At 37.9% G+C, this 20,027-nt stretch overlaps 1 protein-coding gene across 1 annotated transcript in view; it reads left to right on the top strand.

Moving 5' to 3' along the window:
- The window catches only part of FRMD1 (FERM domain containing 1), a 108,294-nt gene that overhangs the window by 71,846 nt on the left and 16,421 nt on the right, over positions 1-20,027 (top strand). Inside the window, exon 8 of the mRNA XM_053710919.1 lies at positions 15,564-15,629. Coding sequence (XP_053566894.1) covers positions 15,564-15,629 — 66 coding nt within the window. The remainder of the gene's footprint in view (positions 1-15,563; positions 15,630-20,027) is intronic.

The following is a 20,027-nucleotide window of genomic DNA, read 5'->3' as shown; positions in this document are numbered from 1 at the left end:
AACATTACAACCCACCACCCACATACCCCTAATCTAACCCAAACCCCCCTTAAATAAACCTAACACTACCCCCCTGATGATCTTCCTACCTTGTCTTCACCATGCCAGGTTCACCGATCCGTCCTGGCTCCAAGATCTTCATCCAACCCAAGCGGGGGCTAGACATCCACTGAAGAAGTCCAGAAGAGGGTCCAAAGTCTTCCTCCTATCCGGCAAGAAGAGGACATCCGGACCGGCAAACATCTTCTCCAAGCGGCATCTTCTATCTTCTTCCATCCGATGACGACCGGCTCCATCTTGAAGACCTCCAGCGCGGATCCATCCTCTTCTTCCGACGACTAGACGACGAATGACGGTTCCTTTAAGGGACGTCATCCAAGATGGCGTCCCTCGAATTCAGCCAATCGGAATTAAGGTAGGAATTTTCTGATTGGCTGATGGAATCAGCCAATCAGAATATAGTTCAATCCGATTGGCTGATCCAATCAGCCAATCAGATTGAGCTCGCATTCTATTGGCTGTTCCGATCAGCCAATAGAATGCGAGCTCAATCTGATTGGCTGATTGGATCAGCCAATCGGATTGAACTATATTCTGATTGGCTGATTCCATCAGCCAATCAGAAAATTCCTACCTTAATTCCGATTGGCTGATAGAATCCTATCAGCCAATCGGAATTCGAGGGACGCCATCTTGGATGACGTCCCTTAAAGGAACCGTCATTCGTCGTCTAGTCGTCGGAAGAAGAGGATGGATCCGCGCTGGAGGTCTTCAAGATGGAGCCGGTCGTCATCGGATGGAAGAAGATAGAAGATGCCGCTTGGAGAAGATGTTTGCCGGTCCGGATGTCCTCTTCTTGCCGGATAGGAGGAAGACTTTGGACCCTCTTCTGGACTTCTTCAGTGGATGTCTAGCCCCCGCTTGGGTTGGATGAAGATCTTGGAGCCAGGACGGATCGGTGAACCTGGCATGGTGAAGACAAGGTAGGAAGATCATCAGGGGGGTAGTGTTAGGTTTATTTAAGGGGGGTTTGGGTTAGATTAGGGGTATGTGGGTGGTGGGTTGTAATGTTGGGGGGGGGGGTATTGTATGTTTTTTTTTACAGGCAAAAGAGCTGAAATTCTTGGGGCATGCCCCGCAAAGGGCCCTGTTCAGGGCTGGTAAGGTAAAAGAGCTTGTAATATTTGTATTTTAGAATAGGGTAGGGAATTTTTTATTTTGGGGGTCTTTGTTATTTTATTAGGGGGCTTAGAGTAGGTGTAATTAGTTTAAAATTGTTGTAATATTTTTCTTATGTTTGTAAATATTTTATTATTTTCTGTAACTTAGTTCTTTTTTATTTTTTGTACTTTAGCTAGTTTATTTAATTGTAGTTATTTGTAGGAATTGTGTTTAATTAATTTATTGATAGTGTAGTGTTAGGTTAATTGTAGGTAATTGTAGGTAGTTTATTTAATTATTTTATTGATAGGGTAGTGTTAGGTTTAATTATATCTTAGGTTAGGATTTATTTTACAGGTAAATTTGTTATTATTTTAACTAGGTAACTATTAAATAGTTCTTAACTATTTAATAGCTATTGTACCTGGTTAAAATAATTACAAAGTTGCCTGTAAAATAAATATTAATCCTAAAATAGCTATAATATAATTATAATTTATATTGTAGCTATATTAGGATGTATTTTACAGGTAAGTATTTAGCTTTAAATAGGAATTATTTATTTAATAAGAGTTAATTTATTTCGTTAGATAAAAATTATATTTAAGTTAGGGGGGTGTTAGTGTTAGGGTTAGACTTAGCTTTAGGGGTTAATCCATTTATTAGAATAGCGGTGAGCTCCGGTCGGCAGATTAGGGGTTAATAATTGAAGGTAGGTGTCGGCGATGTTAGGGAGGGCAGATTAGGGGTTAATACTATTTATGATAGGGTTAGTGAGGCGGATTAGGGGTTAATAACTTTATTATAGTAGCGCTCAGGTCCGCTCGGCAGATTAGGGGTTAATAAGTGTAGGTAGGTGTCGGCGACGTTGAGGGGGGCAGATTAGGGGTTAATAAATATAACATAGGGGTCGGCGATGTTAGGGGTAGCAGATTAGGGGTACATAGGGATAACGTAGGTGGCGGCGATTTGCGGTCGGAAGATTAGGGGTTAATTATTTTAAGTAGCTTGCGGCGACGTTGTGGGGGGCAAGTTAGGGGTTAATAGATATAATACAGGGGTCGGCGGTGTTAGGGGCAGCAGATTAGGGGTACATAAGTATAACGTAGGTGGCGGTCGGCAGATTAGGGGTTAAAAATTTTAATCGAGTGGCGGCGATGTGGGGGGACCTCGGTTTAGGGGTACATAGGTAGTTTATGGGTGTTAGTGTACTTTAGGGTACAGTAGTTAAGAGCTTTATAAACCGGCGTTAGCCAGAAAGCTCTTAACTCCTGCTATTTTCAGGCGGCTGGAATCTTGTCGTTAGAGCTCTAACGCTCACTGCAGAAACGACTCTAAATACCGGCGTTAGGAAGATCCCATTGAAAAGATAGGCTACGCAAATGGCGTAGGGGGATCTGCGGTATGGAAAAGTCGCGGCTGTAAAGTGAGCGTTAGACCCTTTAATCACTGACTCCAAATACCAGCGGGCGGCCAAAACCAGCGTTAGGAGCCTCTAACGCTGGTTTTGACGGCTACCGCCGAACTCTAAATCTAGGCCCTAGTAAATTAGAATGCAAACAGTGTCCATGTCTTGCAGAGCTGGGAAAGCGTTTCTTAGCATAGTCAGTAGTAATAAAGGAACTGCGTTAGAGAAGGAAAGCATGACACTCCACGTAGTGTATAAAAGTTCAAACATGTTGTGAGCTCAAATTAGTGGGACAAAGCTGTAATTAGTGAGCAGCAGTAACATACACATATAAGGCAGTCAATGCAGGTATGAATAACACGCTGCACAAACAGCTCATGAGACATCCATGTTATCACTGAATCACTCACGAATATTCTAAGAATTGCATGATCCGGTCAGCCAATGCCGATGCGCATTTCACCCCCTCGTCATCTGGTTAGACAGGGCTTCCTCAGGGCTTTGTAACTTTGCTGGGGTTTTTTTTAACAAAAAACACCCATAATGTTTTATTTGTAACAAAACTGGTGAGATGACTCAAATGGTTCCTGCTCAGAACTATGAAAAGTTTAAAACTTTGCAGGACCAATTCAAACTTTCAACCTTATGTGGTCAATACATTAACTATCATAAATTTGTAAATTATCAGCTACTACTAATCGGTTAAAGGGAAATTAATGTTACTTTTCAGAATGTAGTGCTTTAAAAAATAATTACCTATTTGTATGATATAATGTCATTAAATTAAGTATAAGCCAATTCCTCTGTCCCAAGTCTAGCAGCCTTAGTAAAGAGACATTGTACTAAATTGTTCTTTGTATAAATGTTTTGTAGATGATCCATTTATATAGCCCATATGGGAGTGTTTTTGTAACAATGTATAGTTTTGCTTATTTTGAATTAACATTGTGCTGATTTTCAGACTCCAAACCAAGTCCCAAAATTTTAGATGTAAACTGATGTCTGCTTTCTCCTGTTTGTCTTATGGGCCTTTTCATATGCAGGGGGGTCTGCTCTTCCTGCTTTCTCAGCCCATTTGAATGGGTGTTCCAGCCTAACCTCATCAACAGTGCTAAATTGGGAGCTTCTACGTTTTTAAAAGGTTTTATACTGGATTTTTCGTATCCCCCCCCTTACCGGCATATGAAAAGACCCATTATACAAACAGAAGCAATCTGATATCTGTTTACATCAGTATACATCTAAAACATTGAGGCTTAATTAAAAGTATGAAAATCAGCACAGTGAGTGTTATTTAAAAATAAGCAAAACAAAACATTTTTACAAAAACACTTCCAGATGAGCTACATAAATGGATCATCTACAAAACATTTATGCAAATAATTGTCAAGTGTACAATGTCCCTTTAAGGCTACTAGTCATTAATTATACTAAATTTCCTTAAGTTTTATCGTATAAAAAAAAAGTTGCTATAAAAATAAAAAATAAAGTTTATTTATAAAAATATTTGTTGTATTATAAAATGCCCCAAAAATAATATAAATGGCAGCTTTTAGGTCCATATCAGTCCAAGGCCTGTTTGCCAAAGTGGTTTTAATCCTCTTGGGGAGAAAAAATCAATATAATTAACACACATATAAGTATTACATTATTAGTAGCAGTATGAAGAAAAACATTTTTTTTTTTTGCAAATTAAAGGACTGTCAAGTCCAAAAAAACTTTCATGATTTAAATAGGGCATGTAATTTTAAACAACTTCCCAATTTACGTTTATCAACAATTTTGCTTTGTTCTCTTGGTATTCTTAGTTGAAAGCTAAACCTAGGAGGTGCATATGCTAATTTATTAGACCTTGAAGACTGCCTCTAATCTGAATGCATTTTGACCACTAGAGGGCATTAGTTCATGTGTTCATATAGATAACATTGAGCTCATGCACGTGAAGTGACCTAGGAGTGGGCACTGATTGGCTAAAATGCAAGTCTGTCAAAAGAACTGAAATAAGGGGGCAGTTTGCAGAAGCTTAGATACAAGGTAATCACAGAGGTAAAACGTGTATTATTATATCTGTGTTGGTTATGCAAAACTGGGGAATGGATAATAAAGGGATTATTTTTCATTTTAAACAACAAAAATTCTGGTGTTGACTGTCCCTTTAAATAAAGCTTTACAATTGATGCATTACTTCCCTCTCCTTTTAAATGGTTTGTTGCATGCAAAAAATAGATTTTTATTTTTTTCTATAATAGAAGAAACTGACTATTGAAGATAAATTTGTGTGCAAGGTGTGTGAATGGCTATTCCCTTTTGGTTATTGTGTTTAAAGATTAAAACATCCTGTGTTCCGTGATAGCTGTACAAAAAAAAAATATATATATTATGTTTGTTACCATTTCGGTTACAAAATGTTCACATCATAAAAAATATTTTCAGTTTGTATTATTCCGACATTAAAAGAAAAGTTAGAGACAAAATTAAAGTTTCCTAAATTTGGAACTGATTGTTATCATATTGTCACTATACGTATATATGTCAGTCATGTCTTAAAGGGATATGAAACCCAAATATTTACTTTCATGATTCAGATAGAGCATGCAATTTTAAGCAACTTTCTAGCTTACTCCTATTATGATTTTTTTTTCTTTGTTCTCTTGGTATCTTTATTTGAAAACGAAGGAATGTAAGCTTAGGAGCCTGCCCATTTTTAGTTCGGCACCCTGGGTAGCGCTTACTGATTGGTGGCTACATTCTTGCCTTTGAAATAAAGATACCAAGAGAACAAAGAAAATTTGATAATAGGAGTAAATTAGTAAGTTGGTTAAAACATGAAAGAAAAAAAATTGGCTTTCATATCCCTTTAAGATGACTCATTAATTATATTGTTTGAAAATCAAATTACATTGAGAAAACCTTTCTTCAGCTGGAATTCTATACTGCGTAACAGACATATCTTGGTGACAATGTTTACTCATATTCATCTTATATGTGTGCTAGCCCAGTTGAAAGTAACTTCAAATGTTTTAATGTCCAATATGCCTCCAGCCAAAGTAACTTTCTTACAGTAAAGATCTGTGATAGATACGTCTCAGGTCACCTCAGATATAGATATCAGAGCATTTAGAATAAAGCCTGTGACATGTCCATTATCTAAAATGGTTGTGCACTAGTTGGGATGAGCAGCAGACCACTGACATTAGTCACTTGAGATGACATGTCAGATTACACTTAAGTTCAAAAGGTGAGTAACCTAGATGTGGTTTATTCAGCATGTTTCTTTGTTATTTAGTCAATAGTTAAAAAAGAAATACAACACTAATGTCTCTGGAGAGCAGATTGGAATGTGTATCATTTAAACATAATGTAAAACATTTCCATGCTGATAAACACGTTAGTGGTATAGATATTGCGCTAAAAAAAATTCTTTCATCTAAAAGAATTTTAGAATGCTTGGGATATGTATAAAAGTTAATTAAAGGGACAGTACACTATAAAATTGTTTTCCCCTTAATGTGTATTTTCAATTACTTTTTCCCCCGCTGCAGAGTATAAAATGTATGAGATTTTGTATTTTGAAGCCACAACCTTATAAAATGGGTTGAGCTTGTATGTATAATCAGATCTCATTACTTTATAACATTGTGTACATATACATGCTTCATTATTTTATATCTGTCCGTAAACCAATCACCAGTACATAGAGAGAACAATGGAAAATTAACATTTTATTACCTTATCTCTTCTATAACTCACTGGGAGTGTAATTTCTTCTACTGGCTGTGATTACACAGCTTGGCCTCAAGGCCAAACACTTTCAGGATAGGTGGGGATACCACAGGTGTAATCAACTATTTCAAATGTCAATATAAGGGCAATGGAAATGAACAATTTAATACACTCCAGCAGGTAAAGTGGATAATTGGGAACAAATTAAAGGAGAGACATTTTTTGAGTAAACTGTCCCTTTAAGCTTATACTTCAGAAATATTTGTATGCAGACTTAATGGGCCTTCAGGTTCTTAACGTTAATCAAAATCTATATGTCTGTGTTTTTCTTTATTGCCCTCACTAGGCAATATGTCTAACAATAGTTGAATATCTACGTTTTATAAATAAAAGGGTGAATGCTTGTGAGGATACACAAAAACTGTGCATTTACGATTCACATATTAGTTATTATGTAGCGTACAATTGAGGTGGTAGTTATGTGGCTGCTTCTAATTTCAATCTAAAATGACTGTATATGATGCCCTAAAGCTCACAACCGTGTACAGAGAAAAATATACAATGTTGTCATTGTGTTTAAATGAAAGGGCCCGCTCATAAGGGACATAGAAACCAACGAAATCTACTGCAAAATAGAGCCTGCTGCCAAAGCCAGGCAGAACAGGTAGACTAACTGTGGCTAATATGCTTTATTATTAATGTGTTTTACCCGTGGCCTCTTCACTTCTGTGTGGAAGAGAAGAAGCAAAAAATAGCCTGCAGGGTCCGAAAAACAATACCTATATAATGATGAGTTCTTTTGGCTCTAGTTGCCATTGTTTCAGGGCTTTGGGATCAAATAACAAACATCTTACCTGTTGTATTGATTCATTATCAACAAACAAATTAGCTTTGGCGGTTAGCGTTCCGACTACTTTATGGTGATGTTTCTGAACTCATCATATAGTTACTATGTTCTAGTGAGTATTGTACAGTTTTTTTTAATATTTTACTATTGCAATATGACTGTGTGTGTGTGTGTATGTATATATATATATATATATATATATATATATATATGTGTATGTGTGTGTGTATATATATATATATATATATATGTGTGTATATATATATATTTATGTGTATATTATATATATATATATGTATATTATATATATATATATATATATACAGTATACTGTGTGTACATATATATATATATATATATATATATATATACATACAGAGAGAAGTGCACTCACAGGAACGAACAGCTGGCTCAATACCACCTGGGTAATATACTACATGAAAGTTCTACTCTGTGAAAAGCATTACTGGGCTAAAAGAAGCTGCACCCAGGTTGTTCAAATATTTCGTAAAAAATATATATATATATTTGTTTTTACACAAAGTGACTTGTCTTTAAAGAAAGTCAGTCAAATTGTTGGCCTGTTGAAGGCAAAAAACATGTTGCAGTACAAGATTGCTGAAATTGTAGGTGCATCACATAGTTTCTGTTGTTTTGCTAAAGAATAACATATCATTTGTATGCCGATGACACCCAAATCTACCTCTCTGCACCAGACCTACCTCCTTCCTTACTAACCCGTGTCACTAACTGTCTTTCTCACATCTCATCTTGGATGTCCTCTCACTACCTTAAGCTAAATCTCTCCAAAACTGAACTCCTTATTTTTCCCCCTTCTTCCAATGTCTCCACCCCCAAAATTTCTATAACTGTTGATAATTCCATCATTACCCCTACCCCGCTCGCCCGATGTCTTGGGGTCACACTTGACTCAGATCTTTCCTTCACTCCTCACATCGAGTCCTTGGCTAAAGCCTGCCGCTTCCACCTTAAAAACATTGCTAAAATTAGACATTTCCTTACACAAGATACAACCAAGATTTTAATCCACTCTCTCATCCTTTCCCGCCTCGACTACTGCAATTTCGTCCTCTCTGGTCTACCTAGCTGCCGCATAGCTCCTTTACAATCCATTATGAATGCCTCTGCCAGGCTCATCTTCCTTACTCGTCGCTCTTCATCTGCTGCACCTCTCTGCCAATCCCTTCACTGGCTTCCTCTTGCCTCTAGGATTAAACATAAAATCCTCACCCTGACATATAAAGCTCTCAACTGCACTGCTCTCCCCTACATCTCAGAACTTGTCTCTAGATACTCTCCCTCCCGTCCCCTTCGATCAGCTCAGGATCTCCTCCTCTCCTCCTCTCTTGTTACTTCCTCACATTCACATTTACAGGACTTCTCCAGACTGGCCCCCATCTTGTGGAATTCCCTGCCTCGCTCTCCCCTAGTTTTAACAGCTTCAATCGCTCCCTAAAAACTCTACTATTCAGGGATGCATACAACCAACACTAACCTTTCCTAACGCCAATGCTTTCCCCTTGAACCCCTTAGATTGTAAGCCTATGGGCCCAGCTGTTTACAGATCGCTTCATAAGAGCCGACTACAACAGTGAAACTCTCGGCAGGGCCCTCTACCCACTTGACCCCTACAAAAGCTATCCTGTACACCGACTATGTTTACAGCGCTGCAGAATCTGTTGGCGCTCTACAAATACCTGATAATAACCTGATAATCAGCTAGTAGAGATGTGCAGCCATGAAAAATTTGGTTTGTACAAATTTTTCTTAACGAATATTCGTTGGCTGCACTGCTCTGTATTCATACGAATACTAAATACTTGTTAAAGGGACATGAAACCCCAAACTAGTCTTTCCTGATTCAGATAGAGCATGTCATTTTAACCATTGGAGTAGCCAATCCAGGCTTAACCAAGGCGAGCTACAACCATTATGTTAGTGTAGAGTTTTTCCATTGCAGTTGTTATCTGTTAAAGTTGATTAGGGAAAGATATGTAGCAGGGTTAGCTTTGAGAAGTCAGCAGCATTTATTTCCAGGTCTGAGCATTATAAATGCTATAATTTTCAGAGCTAAACATTTTATATTAAAACATTTTATATTAAAATCTAAATGTGTTTACTGTCCCTTAGAGCAAAATACAAATCATGGTTGTGGCTCTGTCACTCTTATTTTTACTTATTTATTAAAAAATATAAATAATAAGTACTATCCTTTGCTGCACAACTATATGTTATTTACAGGAGAACATTACCCTTCTCTTTGTATGTTTACCTGAGCTCTAAATAAATATTTGTTCAAAGAAACGTCCATTCAGCCAACTGGAGCAGTGCCTATTTGCACATATCCTGAATTCATTTAAAGTGAGGAATTCATATTTCTCTCGTAAACAACATACTTCTTGAAAGTAAATATGTGTCTTACAGTTTAAGGTGTTATGGGAAATTTTATCTTGTGTAGGGGATAGAAAACAGGCACAAAGAATATATAAACTTTCCATCTGTCTTGGGACATATTTAGTTTATATTTAACCTAAATTACATTGTTGTCATTTAAAGGGACATTAAAGAAATGTTTATATACGTAGTACACAGCAATTATGTACTGCATTGCAAAAGACTATCAGACAAAGTACATGTTTATAAAAGCATTTAAAATTGTCACTTTATTAATGATTTCCAAAGCTACTTTAAAAACCTGATGAACTTGTTAATCTTATCTCTCTTAATAGTGCCAATTAGGGTCACGAGTAGAGGAGTTTGTGCCCTGCTTTATGCAGTGATTAAAGGGGTATTTAGTTAAAAAAATATTTATATATATATATATATATATATATATATATATATATATAGAGTCTGTTAAATCTAAGTAAACAAAAAAAAGCAAAATGAGCACTTAGAACTCTCAGTGTAGCCAATGCCTATAGTGGCATAAGGGAGGTGACATGCTGACAACTTAAAAAGCCATAATAGTCAACAAATGACCTGCTCTAATGCATTACAACAAATAATTATGATCCTATACTACTGTGTGTTTAACGTAATCAGCAGTACTAGTTGCACATATGATTTGTGCAACTAGCACTGCTAATTAGATCAGCCGCAGGTTCCACTCCTGAGCAGCAGTGGTCGAAAGCGGCACTTCTAATGAGTGTTTTATACCTTTGCAAGGGTTAAGCACAGAGTAGTGTAGGATTGATAGTTTTAAAACTACATACATGGGGAAGAAACTGACTTTGTGTTTCTCTAGCATTCACTGAACAGTCAGCTTAAGTGTATCTAGAAGATTTATGTCATCAAGCTATGTATGCCTTCCTGTAGAGACCACAGCCCACTTGTGGGGCTGTGAGAGGAGGTAATGGACCTTTCACAAATGATAAATAAAAGGTAAAATGATAAATACTACATATTGCAATCATTTCTATTAAGTATTACCCACTGTGATTTTTTTTTTTTTACAACAATGAAACAGGCTGCTTTATATACCGCTGTGGCATTTTACAGAATATTGAAAAATACTTAGGTTACTGAATAATATGTTTTGAACTGTTTTGCGAGTGTTGGGCAGAAATACTCTTTAACTCCCTTAGGACGTTCCATGCCGTCCTAACAATGCTGGGCTTAAACGCCCTTAGAACGGCATGGAACATCTTAACTTTTCTGCCGTTCTGCTTAGCTCCTCAAGTAAACGCTGCTGGATCTGACTGGGGGACATGCCTAGAACATTTTTTAGGTCACATGATTGCAGTGGTGCTCCTGTGACTTCCGATTTGGCCCTTTGTTAGCGTTCACATTCAGGACAGATGTGTTCGTCCTGAAGAGGTTACATTTTGACTTTGTCTTCATTATTCTAGATTGACATAAACTATACATGAAATTAGATAAAAAGACACTGCGTTTTAAAATAATTATTGATAAAAATATTCCATAAACTTAAAGTGAATGTAAACTTTCATAAATAAGTGCCCGGATTTTTAAAAATACTATTAAAAACAGGGACACTTTCATTCAAGAAAGTTTACATTGCAGCGTATTTTTACAAATACTTAAGTTTCTCTTCAGCAAAGCCATATTGGCAGTCCCCCGCCCACTATTACACAGCAATGATGAAACCAGCTTCCTCCAATAACAACGTGGCCTCACGCTCTGGGGGGAACCATGATTGGAGGAAGTCAGTTTCGTCATTGGTGACATAAGAACAGAGGAGCTGCGTGCGGGGGACCGCCAATCCAGCTTTGCTGAAGTAAAAGGTAAGTATTTGTAAAAATACGCTGCAATGAAAACTTTCATGAATGAAAGTGCCCCTGTTTTTAATAGTATTTTTAAAAACCGGGCACTAATTCATGAAAGTTTACATTCACTTTAACTGCATTTTATAGAAAGTTAAGCTTAATATGGTTGTTGCATTAGTCTTTTTATTGTTTGTACTGTCCACTATATATGTATTTAATAGACAAATATACTATTATCTCCACAAGCAACACTACTTCTCTACTCTTATCTCTAATCTTTCTTCAAACCCAAAACGTCTGTTCTCCACTTTCAATACTCTCCTCCGCCCTCCCCCACTTCCTAATACAACTTCTCTATCAGCTCAAGACTTTGCCAGTCACTTCATTAACAAAATTGACTCCATCAGACATGAAATCAGCTCTCAACACAATTCCATTCTCTCCCCCCCTCAAATACTCTCACTCAACCACAACCCTCATAACCCGAAACTTAGTTCATTCTCCCCTGTTACTGAGGAAGAAGTTTCGGCACTAATAATATGCTCTCACCTCACTACCTGTCCCCTTGACCCTATCCCCTCACAGCTGCTCCCCTCTCTCTCTGCTACCCTTACCCCTATACTAGCACACATTTTCAACCTCTCCCTCAGCACTGGTACATTTCCCTCATCGATGAAACATGCACTGGTCACACCTATCCTCAAAAAACCTTCCCTTGATCCTACCTCCCCATCCAACTACCGCCCTATTTCCCTCTCCCTCTTGCTTCAAAGCTTCTCGAAAAACTAGTATATGCACGCCTATCCCATTTCCTTACGTTAAACTCCCTTCTTGACCCGCTGCAATCTGGATTTCGTCCCTATCACTCCACAGAGACAGCTATTGTTAAGGTCACCAACAACCTACTTACAGCTAAATCAAAAGGCCACTTCTCTCTGCTTATCCTCCTTGATCTGTCCGCAGCCTTTGACACTGTTGACCACCCTCTTTTGCTCCAAACCCTCCAATCCTTCGGCATCTGTGACATAGCCCTTTCATGGCTCTCTTCCTACCTGTCAAACCGTACCTTCAGTGTTGCCCTCTCTGGGGCCTCCTCTGCCCCGTCACCACTTTCTGTCGGAGTACCGCAAGGCTCTGTCCTCGGTCCCCTTCTCTTCTCAATCTATACGTCATCACCAGGTTCCCTAATTACGTCCCACAGTTTCCAATATCATTTGTACGCCGATGACACCCAAATCTACTTCTCTGCACCAGAACTATCTCCCTCCTTGCTAACCCGTGTCACTAACTGTCTTTCTCACATTTCTTCCTGGATGTCCTCTCACTACCTCAAGCTAAATCTCTCCAAAACCGAGCTCCTCATTTTCCCCCCTTCTTCCAAAATCTCCACCCCCAATATCTCTATAACTGTCGACAACTCCATCATTACCCCTACCCCGCATGCCCGATGTCTCGGGGTCACATTTGACTCAGATCTTTCCTTCACTCCTCACATTCAGTCCTTGGCTACAGCCTGCCGCTTCCACCTTAAAAACATCTCTAAAATTAGACACTTCCTTACACAAGACACAACTAAGATTTTAATCCACTCTCTCATTCTTTCCCGCCTTGATTACTGCAACTCTGTCCTCTCTGGTCTCCCAGCCTGCCGCCTAGCTCCTTTACAATCCATAATGAATGCCTCTGCCAGACTCATCTTCCTTACACGTCGCTCTTCATCTGCTGCGCCTCTCTGCCAATCCCTTCACTGGCTTCCTCTAGGATCAAACACAAAACTCTCACTCTTACATACAAAGCCCTCAACTGCACTGCTCCCCCCTACATCTCAGACCTTGTCTCCAGATACTCTCCCTCCCGTCCCCTTCGCTCTGCTCATGACCTCCTACTCTCCTCCTCTCTTGTCACCTCATCACACTCCCGTTTACAGGACTTCTCCAGACTGGCTCCCATCTTGTGGAACTCTCTGCCTCGCTCCACAAGACTCTTTTCTAGTTTTAAAAGCTTCAAGTGCTCCCTAAAGACTCTACTGTTCAGGGACGCATACAACCTACGCTAACCTTTCCTAATACCAGTTCCTCTCCTCCACTGCAATCCCCTGAACCCTCTTAGCATGTAAGCCTAAAAGTCCAGCTGTTTGTAGATCACCTTCTTAAGAGCTAACTACAACAGTGCAACTCTTGGCAGGGCCCTCTACCCTATAATTGTTTTGTTGCACTCCCCCTTTGTTTATAGCGCTGCGGAATCTGTTGGCGCTCTACAAATAACCGATAATAATAATATTAGAATGTCAATTATGCTCTTTTAAAATACATTGAATGCAAGTTTTCCTCGTTAAATTTTAGCAGGACTTAGTAATATTTCCTTTTTCGTTGTAATATGAAAAAATTTCAGAAGTTATTACATTTTGTATTTTCAAATCAACTTTTTAGGGCCACTTTGGATGATTAGCTTTATGGAGGTTGTCCTAATCAGCCAGTAATTATGAATTGTGTACATACTTGCGTTTCCTGATACTTTTAATTTAAATGTAATTTGTTTAATCCCATAAAGTCAAAATTTAAATGCACATGGATGAATTATATATTTGAATAGAAACATACATGTATTTGCAATATACATGTATTGGCAAAAATGCTTCTAGTTAAAGTTATCACTGTTTTTGTGTTAATATTTTTCTCTGCACGTGCATGTGAAGTATAGCTAGATATTCTCAGTGCCATAAGCATTTTAAATACTACAGCTGCTCAGAGCACCAGTGGGGCTTGTATCATGTCAGCAATTAACAAATTGAGTCATTACCAGATGGTACAAGTACCTTAGGCTCGCTGAGAAAGTGCTGTGTTTAAAATGCTTGTGCACGGTGCAAACTTAAATACACTTTTTAAACAGCTATAGCTTTTATTAGAAGCTTTTTGTTAGTACATATATATTACAAAAATGTTTTTTTTTTCACAAGCATCCACATGGATTCCAATTTTGGCTCGAATGTCCCTTTAAAGGGACATTAAACACTTTGAGATGGTAATATAAAATGATAAATTGTATATAATAAAACAACTCTGCAATATACTTTCATTATTTATTTTGTCCTCTTTGCCTGTAATTCCATTCTAAAATTGTGAGCTTTTCAGTTCCTGTTAGAAATGGAAGTGCAGAACACTGTTAAATCCAGCACAACCATTGGCTGCACACTCTAGTGACCTATTTATAACTGACCCTAATTGGCCACAGCAGAGAAGGTAACACAAGTTACAACATGGCAGCTTCCAGTGTTTTATAGACACTAAAACTTTACACTTATTTTGTCACTATTTAAACAACTAATGAAACTTTAAAAAATACATCTACATTTTAGTCATGGACTAATCTTTTCTTTGAATGCATCATTCTATCTAGCATGTATTTAGTGTTTAATGTCCCTTTAATGCCCTTAGGGCGTGCCGTGCCGTCCTAACTATTCTGGCTTTCTGCTCCCCTCCTGAAGTAAACGCTGCTGAATCCGACTGGGGAATGTGCCTAGCTAGGCAGGCAATTCCCCCAGGAGCTAATCGGCACCTTTTTTGAATCACATGATCAATTTGGCCTTTTGTTGAAGTTTAACTTGTAAAAAAAAAATTTTTATATGTATATTTTTTACTTCTTTATTAGTGCAGTATATACCTTTTAAGATGTTTTCCATTTTCCCTTTTGAAGATATTAAGAGAAAAAGTGACATTTCATACATAAAATAACTAATTACACTCATCAAATTCTGATATTTGTTATATGACCATTTCCTAGCATAGCATCCAAATAGCATGTATTAGATGAGTGGTCAGCTTTCTTAAAACCTCTGGAGTCCAGACTAATTTGTCAAGCATGAAAGCTTTCTTTGTTTTCAGCATCTAGTCACAACCTAAAGTAATACTAAACAGATAATGAAAGTAGGAGACATATTTGGCATTGTCCTACACACAAAAGATCTTAACATAATGTCAACGTTAGAATGGTTTTCTGGCATTAATATGTTATGAGTTCCTCAAGGATGGAAACACTGGAAAATGCCTGTATGTATTATGCATGAATGAACTAAGCAGATATGTTGGGCACCAGACACACGTGTATTTCATTGCTTGTAAACTGAAACATTTTATATGATTTGTATAAGCATTTATTTATGCATTTATTCCTTCAGGATAAGAAAGAAGACCGTCCATCTATTGTCCTTGGAGTGACCCTACGCGGAATGCATATATATCAGGTAATTAATGAGGATTTACAAAATCAACTAAAAAGCAAAGTTTACTGATTTAAAGGGATAGTCTAGTCAAAATTAAACTTTCATGATTCAGAAAGAGCATGCAATTTTCTAATTTACTCCTATTGTCAATTTTTCTTCGTTCTCTTTGTATCTTTGTTTGAAAAAGAAGGAATGTAAGCATAGGAGCCGGACCATTTTTGGTTCAGCACCTGGGTAGCACTTTTTGATTGATGTATAGATGTAACCACCAATCAGCAAGCACTACCCAGGTGCCGAACCAAAAATGAGCCGATTTACTTCTGTTATCAAATGTGTTTTGTTCCCATGGTATTCTTTGTTGAAGAGCATATAAAGGTAGGTGGAGTGCAAGTATCCGGAGTGCTACATGGCAGCTGACACTGTTGCCATCTAGTTCTACTGCAAAAGTATAACAATGTTAAAAGTATTCTTGCAAAATGGCTGCCATATAGTGCTTCAAACATGTACACATTCCTTAGCCTACCAACATGCTTTTTGACTAAGGATACAAAAAGAACAAAGTAATAAAAGAAGTAAAATGGGAACTTTTTTAAAATGTTATGTTCTATCGAAATTATAAAATAAAAAATAGAGTTTCATGCCCCTTTAAAATGTTTTCAAATGAAAAAATACTAATGAGCTTTCTTTTTAAAAATCTTGACAACAGAATATAGTAAGATTTAAGTTGTTAGGATAAAAAAAGCATTTAACCCCTTAGTGACCACAGCACTTTTCCATTTTCTGTCCGTTTGGGACCAGGGCTATTTTTACATTTCTGCGGTGTTTGTGTTTAGCTGTAATTTTCCTCTTACTCATTTACTGTACCCACACATTTTATATACTGTTTTTCTCACCATTAAATATAATTTACTATAAAAAAATTATAAAATATGATGAAAAAAATTGAAAAAAAACTCACTTTTTCTAACTTTGACCCCCATAATCTGTTACACATCTACAACCACCAAAAAACGCCCATGCTAAATAGTTTCTAAATTTTGTCCTGAGTTTAGAAATACCCAATGTTTACATGTTCTTTGCTTTTTTTTGTAAGTTATAGGGCAATAAGTACAAGTAGCACTTTGCTATTTCCAAATCATTTTTTTTTTTTTCAAAATTAGCGATAGTTACATTGGGACACTGATATTTGTCAGGAATCCCTGAATATACCTTGACATGTAAATATTTTTTAGAAGACATCCCAAAGTATTGATCTAGGCCCATTTTGGTATATTTCATGCCACCCTTTCACTGCCAAATGCAATCAAATTTAAAAAAATCATTCACTTTTTCACAAATTTTTTCACAAACTTTAGGTTTCTCACTGAAATTATTTACCAACAACTTGTGCAATTATGGCATAAATGGTTGTAAATGCTTCTCTGGGATCCCCTTTGTTCAGAAATAGCAGACATATATGACTTTGGCAGTGCTTTTTGGTAATTAGAAGGCCGCTAAATGCCACTGTGCACCACACGTGTATTATGCCCAGCAGTGAAAAGGTTAATTAGGGAGCTTCTAGGGTTAATTTTAGCTTTAGTGTAGTAGACAACCCCAAGTATTGATCTAGGCCCATTTTGGTATATTTCATGCCACCATTTCACCACCAAATGCGATCAAATTTTTTTTTTTTTTTTTTAAATGTTTCACAATTTTAGGTTTCTCACTGAAATTATTTACAAACAGCTTGTGCAATTATGGCACAAATGGTTGTAAATGCTTCTCTGGGATCCCCTTTGTTCAGAAATAGCAGACATATATGGTTTTGGCGTTTCTTTTTAGTAATTAGAAGGCCGCTAAATGCCGCTGCGCACCACACATGTATTATGCCCAGAAGTGAAGGGGTTAATTAGGGAGCTTGTAGGGAGCTTGTAGGGTTAATTTTAGCTTTAGTGTAATGTAGTAGACAACCCAAAGTATTGATCTAGGCCCATTTTGGTATATTTCATGCCACCATTTCACCGCCAAATGCGATCAAATAAAAAAAAGTTCACTTTTTCACAAATTTTAGGTTTTTCACTGAATGGGATCCCCTGTGTTCAGAAATAGCAGATTTATATGGCTTTGGCATTGCTTTTTGGTAGGCCGCTAAATGCCGCAGCACATCACACGTGTATTATGTCTAGCAGTGAAGGGGTTAATTAGGTAGCTTGTAGGGAGTTTGCAGGGTTAATTTTAGCTTTAGTGTAGAGATCACCCTCCCACCTAACACATCACACCCCTGATCCCTCCAAAACAGCTCTCTTCCCTCCCCACCCCACAATTGTCCCCGCCATCTTAAGTACTGGCAGAAAGTCTGCCAGTACTAAAATAAAAAGGTATCTTTGAATGTTTTTTTTTTTTTTAAAGAATATTTACATATGCTGCTGTGTAGGATCCCCCCTTAGCCCCCAACCTCCCTGATCCACCCCTCAAACAACTCTCTAACCCTCCCCCTCTGCCTTATTGGGAGCCATCTTGGGTACTGGCAGCTGTCTGCCAGTACCCAGTTTGCAAATAATTTTTTTTTTTTTCTTTTTTTTTTTTTTTTTTCTGTAGTGTAGCTTCCCCCCCACAGACCAACCCCCCACCCCCTGCCTGATCGTTTATAATAGAAAAAAAAAGCTTGCCTTCCACCCCTTTTTCCCACTGTAAACAACAAATTTGCCGTAGTTTATCGGTTCCCACCCACTCCCTCCCCGTGCACACGCCCGCCCTTGCCCTCCCGTGCACGCCCCTGTCCTCCCGTGCACGCGCGCGTGTCAGTGTGCGCCCCTGGCTACCCCTGCCCACGATCCCACTCCCCTCAACGTCATAGGGCCCATCAATGGCCACCCACCCGCCTCCCACCCACCAGCCTCCCACCCACCAACGATACCGGCCATCAATGTCCGGTGCAGAGAGGGCCACAGAGTGGCTCTCTTTGCATCAGATGGCCAAGGGGTGTTATTGCAGGATGCCTCTATATCGAGGCATCACTGCAATAACCGGGAAGCGATCAGGATCGCTTCCACTGCTTTCCCAGACCGACGACGTACAGGGTACGTCCTTGGTCGTTAACTGTATTTTTTTAGAGGACGTACTCTGTACGTCATTGGTCATTAAGGGGTTAAATAGTGCATAGGGTTAGGGTCTTTAGCTGTAATTAAAGGTTAACAATTGGAGCCCGAATCCAAGGGGATTGCAACTTGTGGTAATTTTGACTAGAGCTGTTTTGGCGCCAACTTTTTTTTTTTATGTAGCATGATTGTTTCACCCTTGTTTTTGTCATCAGTGTTGTTTTTCCAACATTAAATAGTAAGTTGTACTGATGAAATACATTTGTACTCTCTTCATTGTAGTATTATACAATGAACTGAACATTTGCTCTGTACCTGCTGTTCAGAAAGTTATGTACAAAAGGGGTACAGTCACTTAGATTGGTTTATTTGTTTTCATGTACTGCACTAAGTATATACACTCCTTTTGTCCCCGGGGGCATAAGCATATTATTAAAGGGACAGAAATTCAGGTGTACTTTTATTTCACATTGCACTATAATAAAGTAGTTTGTTTTTTGAATGATTTTTTTTTTTTGTATTTTTAATAAAGTTACTTGTACAAGCTGGTCCCCTCTTCCTATTCTTTTAGAAGTATTTTTTAATATATGAAAAAAGGGTGCAGCAGTTATTGGCTGCATAAACCAGTTAATTACTTCTGGGCATGTGCAGTAGTACTTAAAGGGACTTAAAACACACTTTTTTTTCATGATTCAGATAGAGCATGCAATTTTAAACAACTTTCTAATTTACTTCTATTATCTAATTTGCTTTAGTCTCCTGATATTCTTTGCTGGATAGGTTTAGTAGCTGCTGATTGGGTGCTGCACACATGTGCATTGCTATTTCTTCATCAAAGGATATCTAAAGAATGAAGCAAATTAGATAATATAAGTAAATTGGAATGTTGTTTAAAATTGTATTCTCTATCTGAATAATGAAAGAACAATTTCAGGTTTAGTGTCCTTTTAAAGTGATGGTAAATTTCTGACTTTAAGCGTTTAACCCAAGAAAGTGATTTTGTGATTCAGACAAAGCGTTACTTCTGTTATCAGATGTACTTTGTTCTCATGATATTCTTTGTTGAATAGATACATGGGTAGGTGTCTGGAGCACTACATGTCAGGAAATAGTGCCGCCATCTAATGCTCTTGCAAATGGGTAACATTCTCGCAAAACCGCTGCCATATAGTGCTCCAGGCGTGTGCATGCTCCTCAGCTTACGTCCCTGCTTTTCGTCAAAAGATACCAAGAGAACAAAGACAATTTGATAATAGAAGTAAATTTAGAAAGCTCTATCTGAATTATGACCCTTTAAAGGGACACTCAAGTCAAAATTAAACTTTGTGATTCAGACAGAGCA

This window comes from Bombina bombina, chromosome 4, assembly GCF_027579735.1.
Source record: "Bombina bombina isolate aBomBom1 chromosome 4, aBomBom1.pri, whole genome shotgun sequence".
In the NCBI taxonomy this organism is placed as follows: Eukaryota; Metazoa; Chordata; class Amphibia; order Anura; family Bombinatoridae; genus Bombina; species Bombina bombina.
Note: the sequence above shows the minus strand (reverse complement) of the source record. Positions and strands in the feature narration are given on the sequence as shown.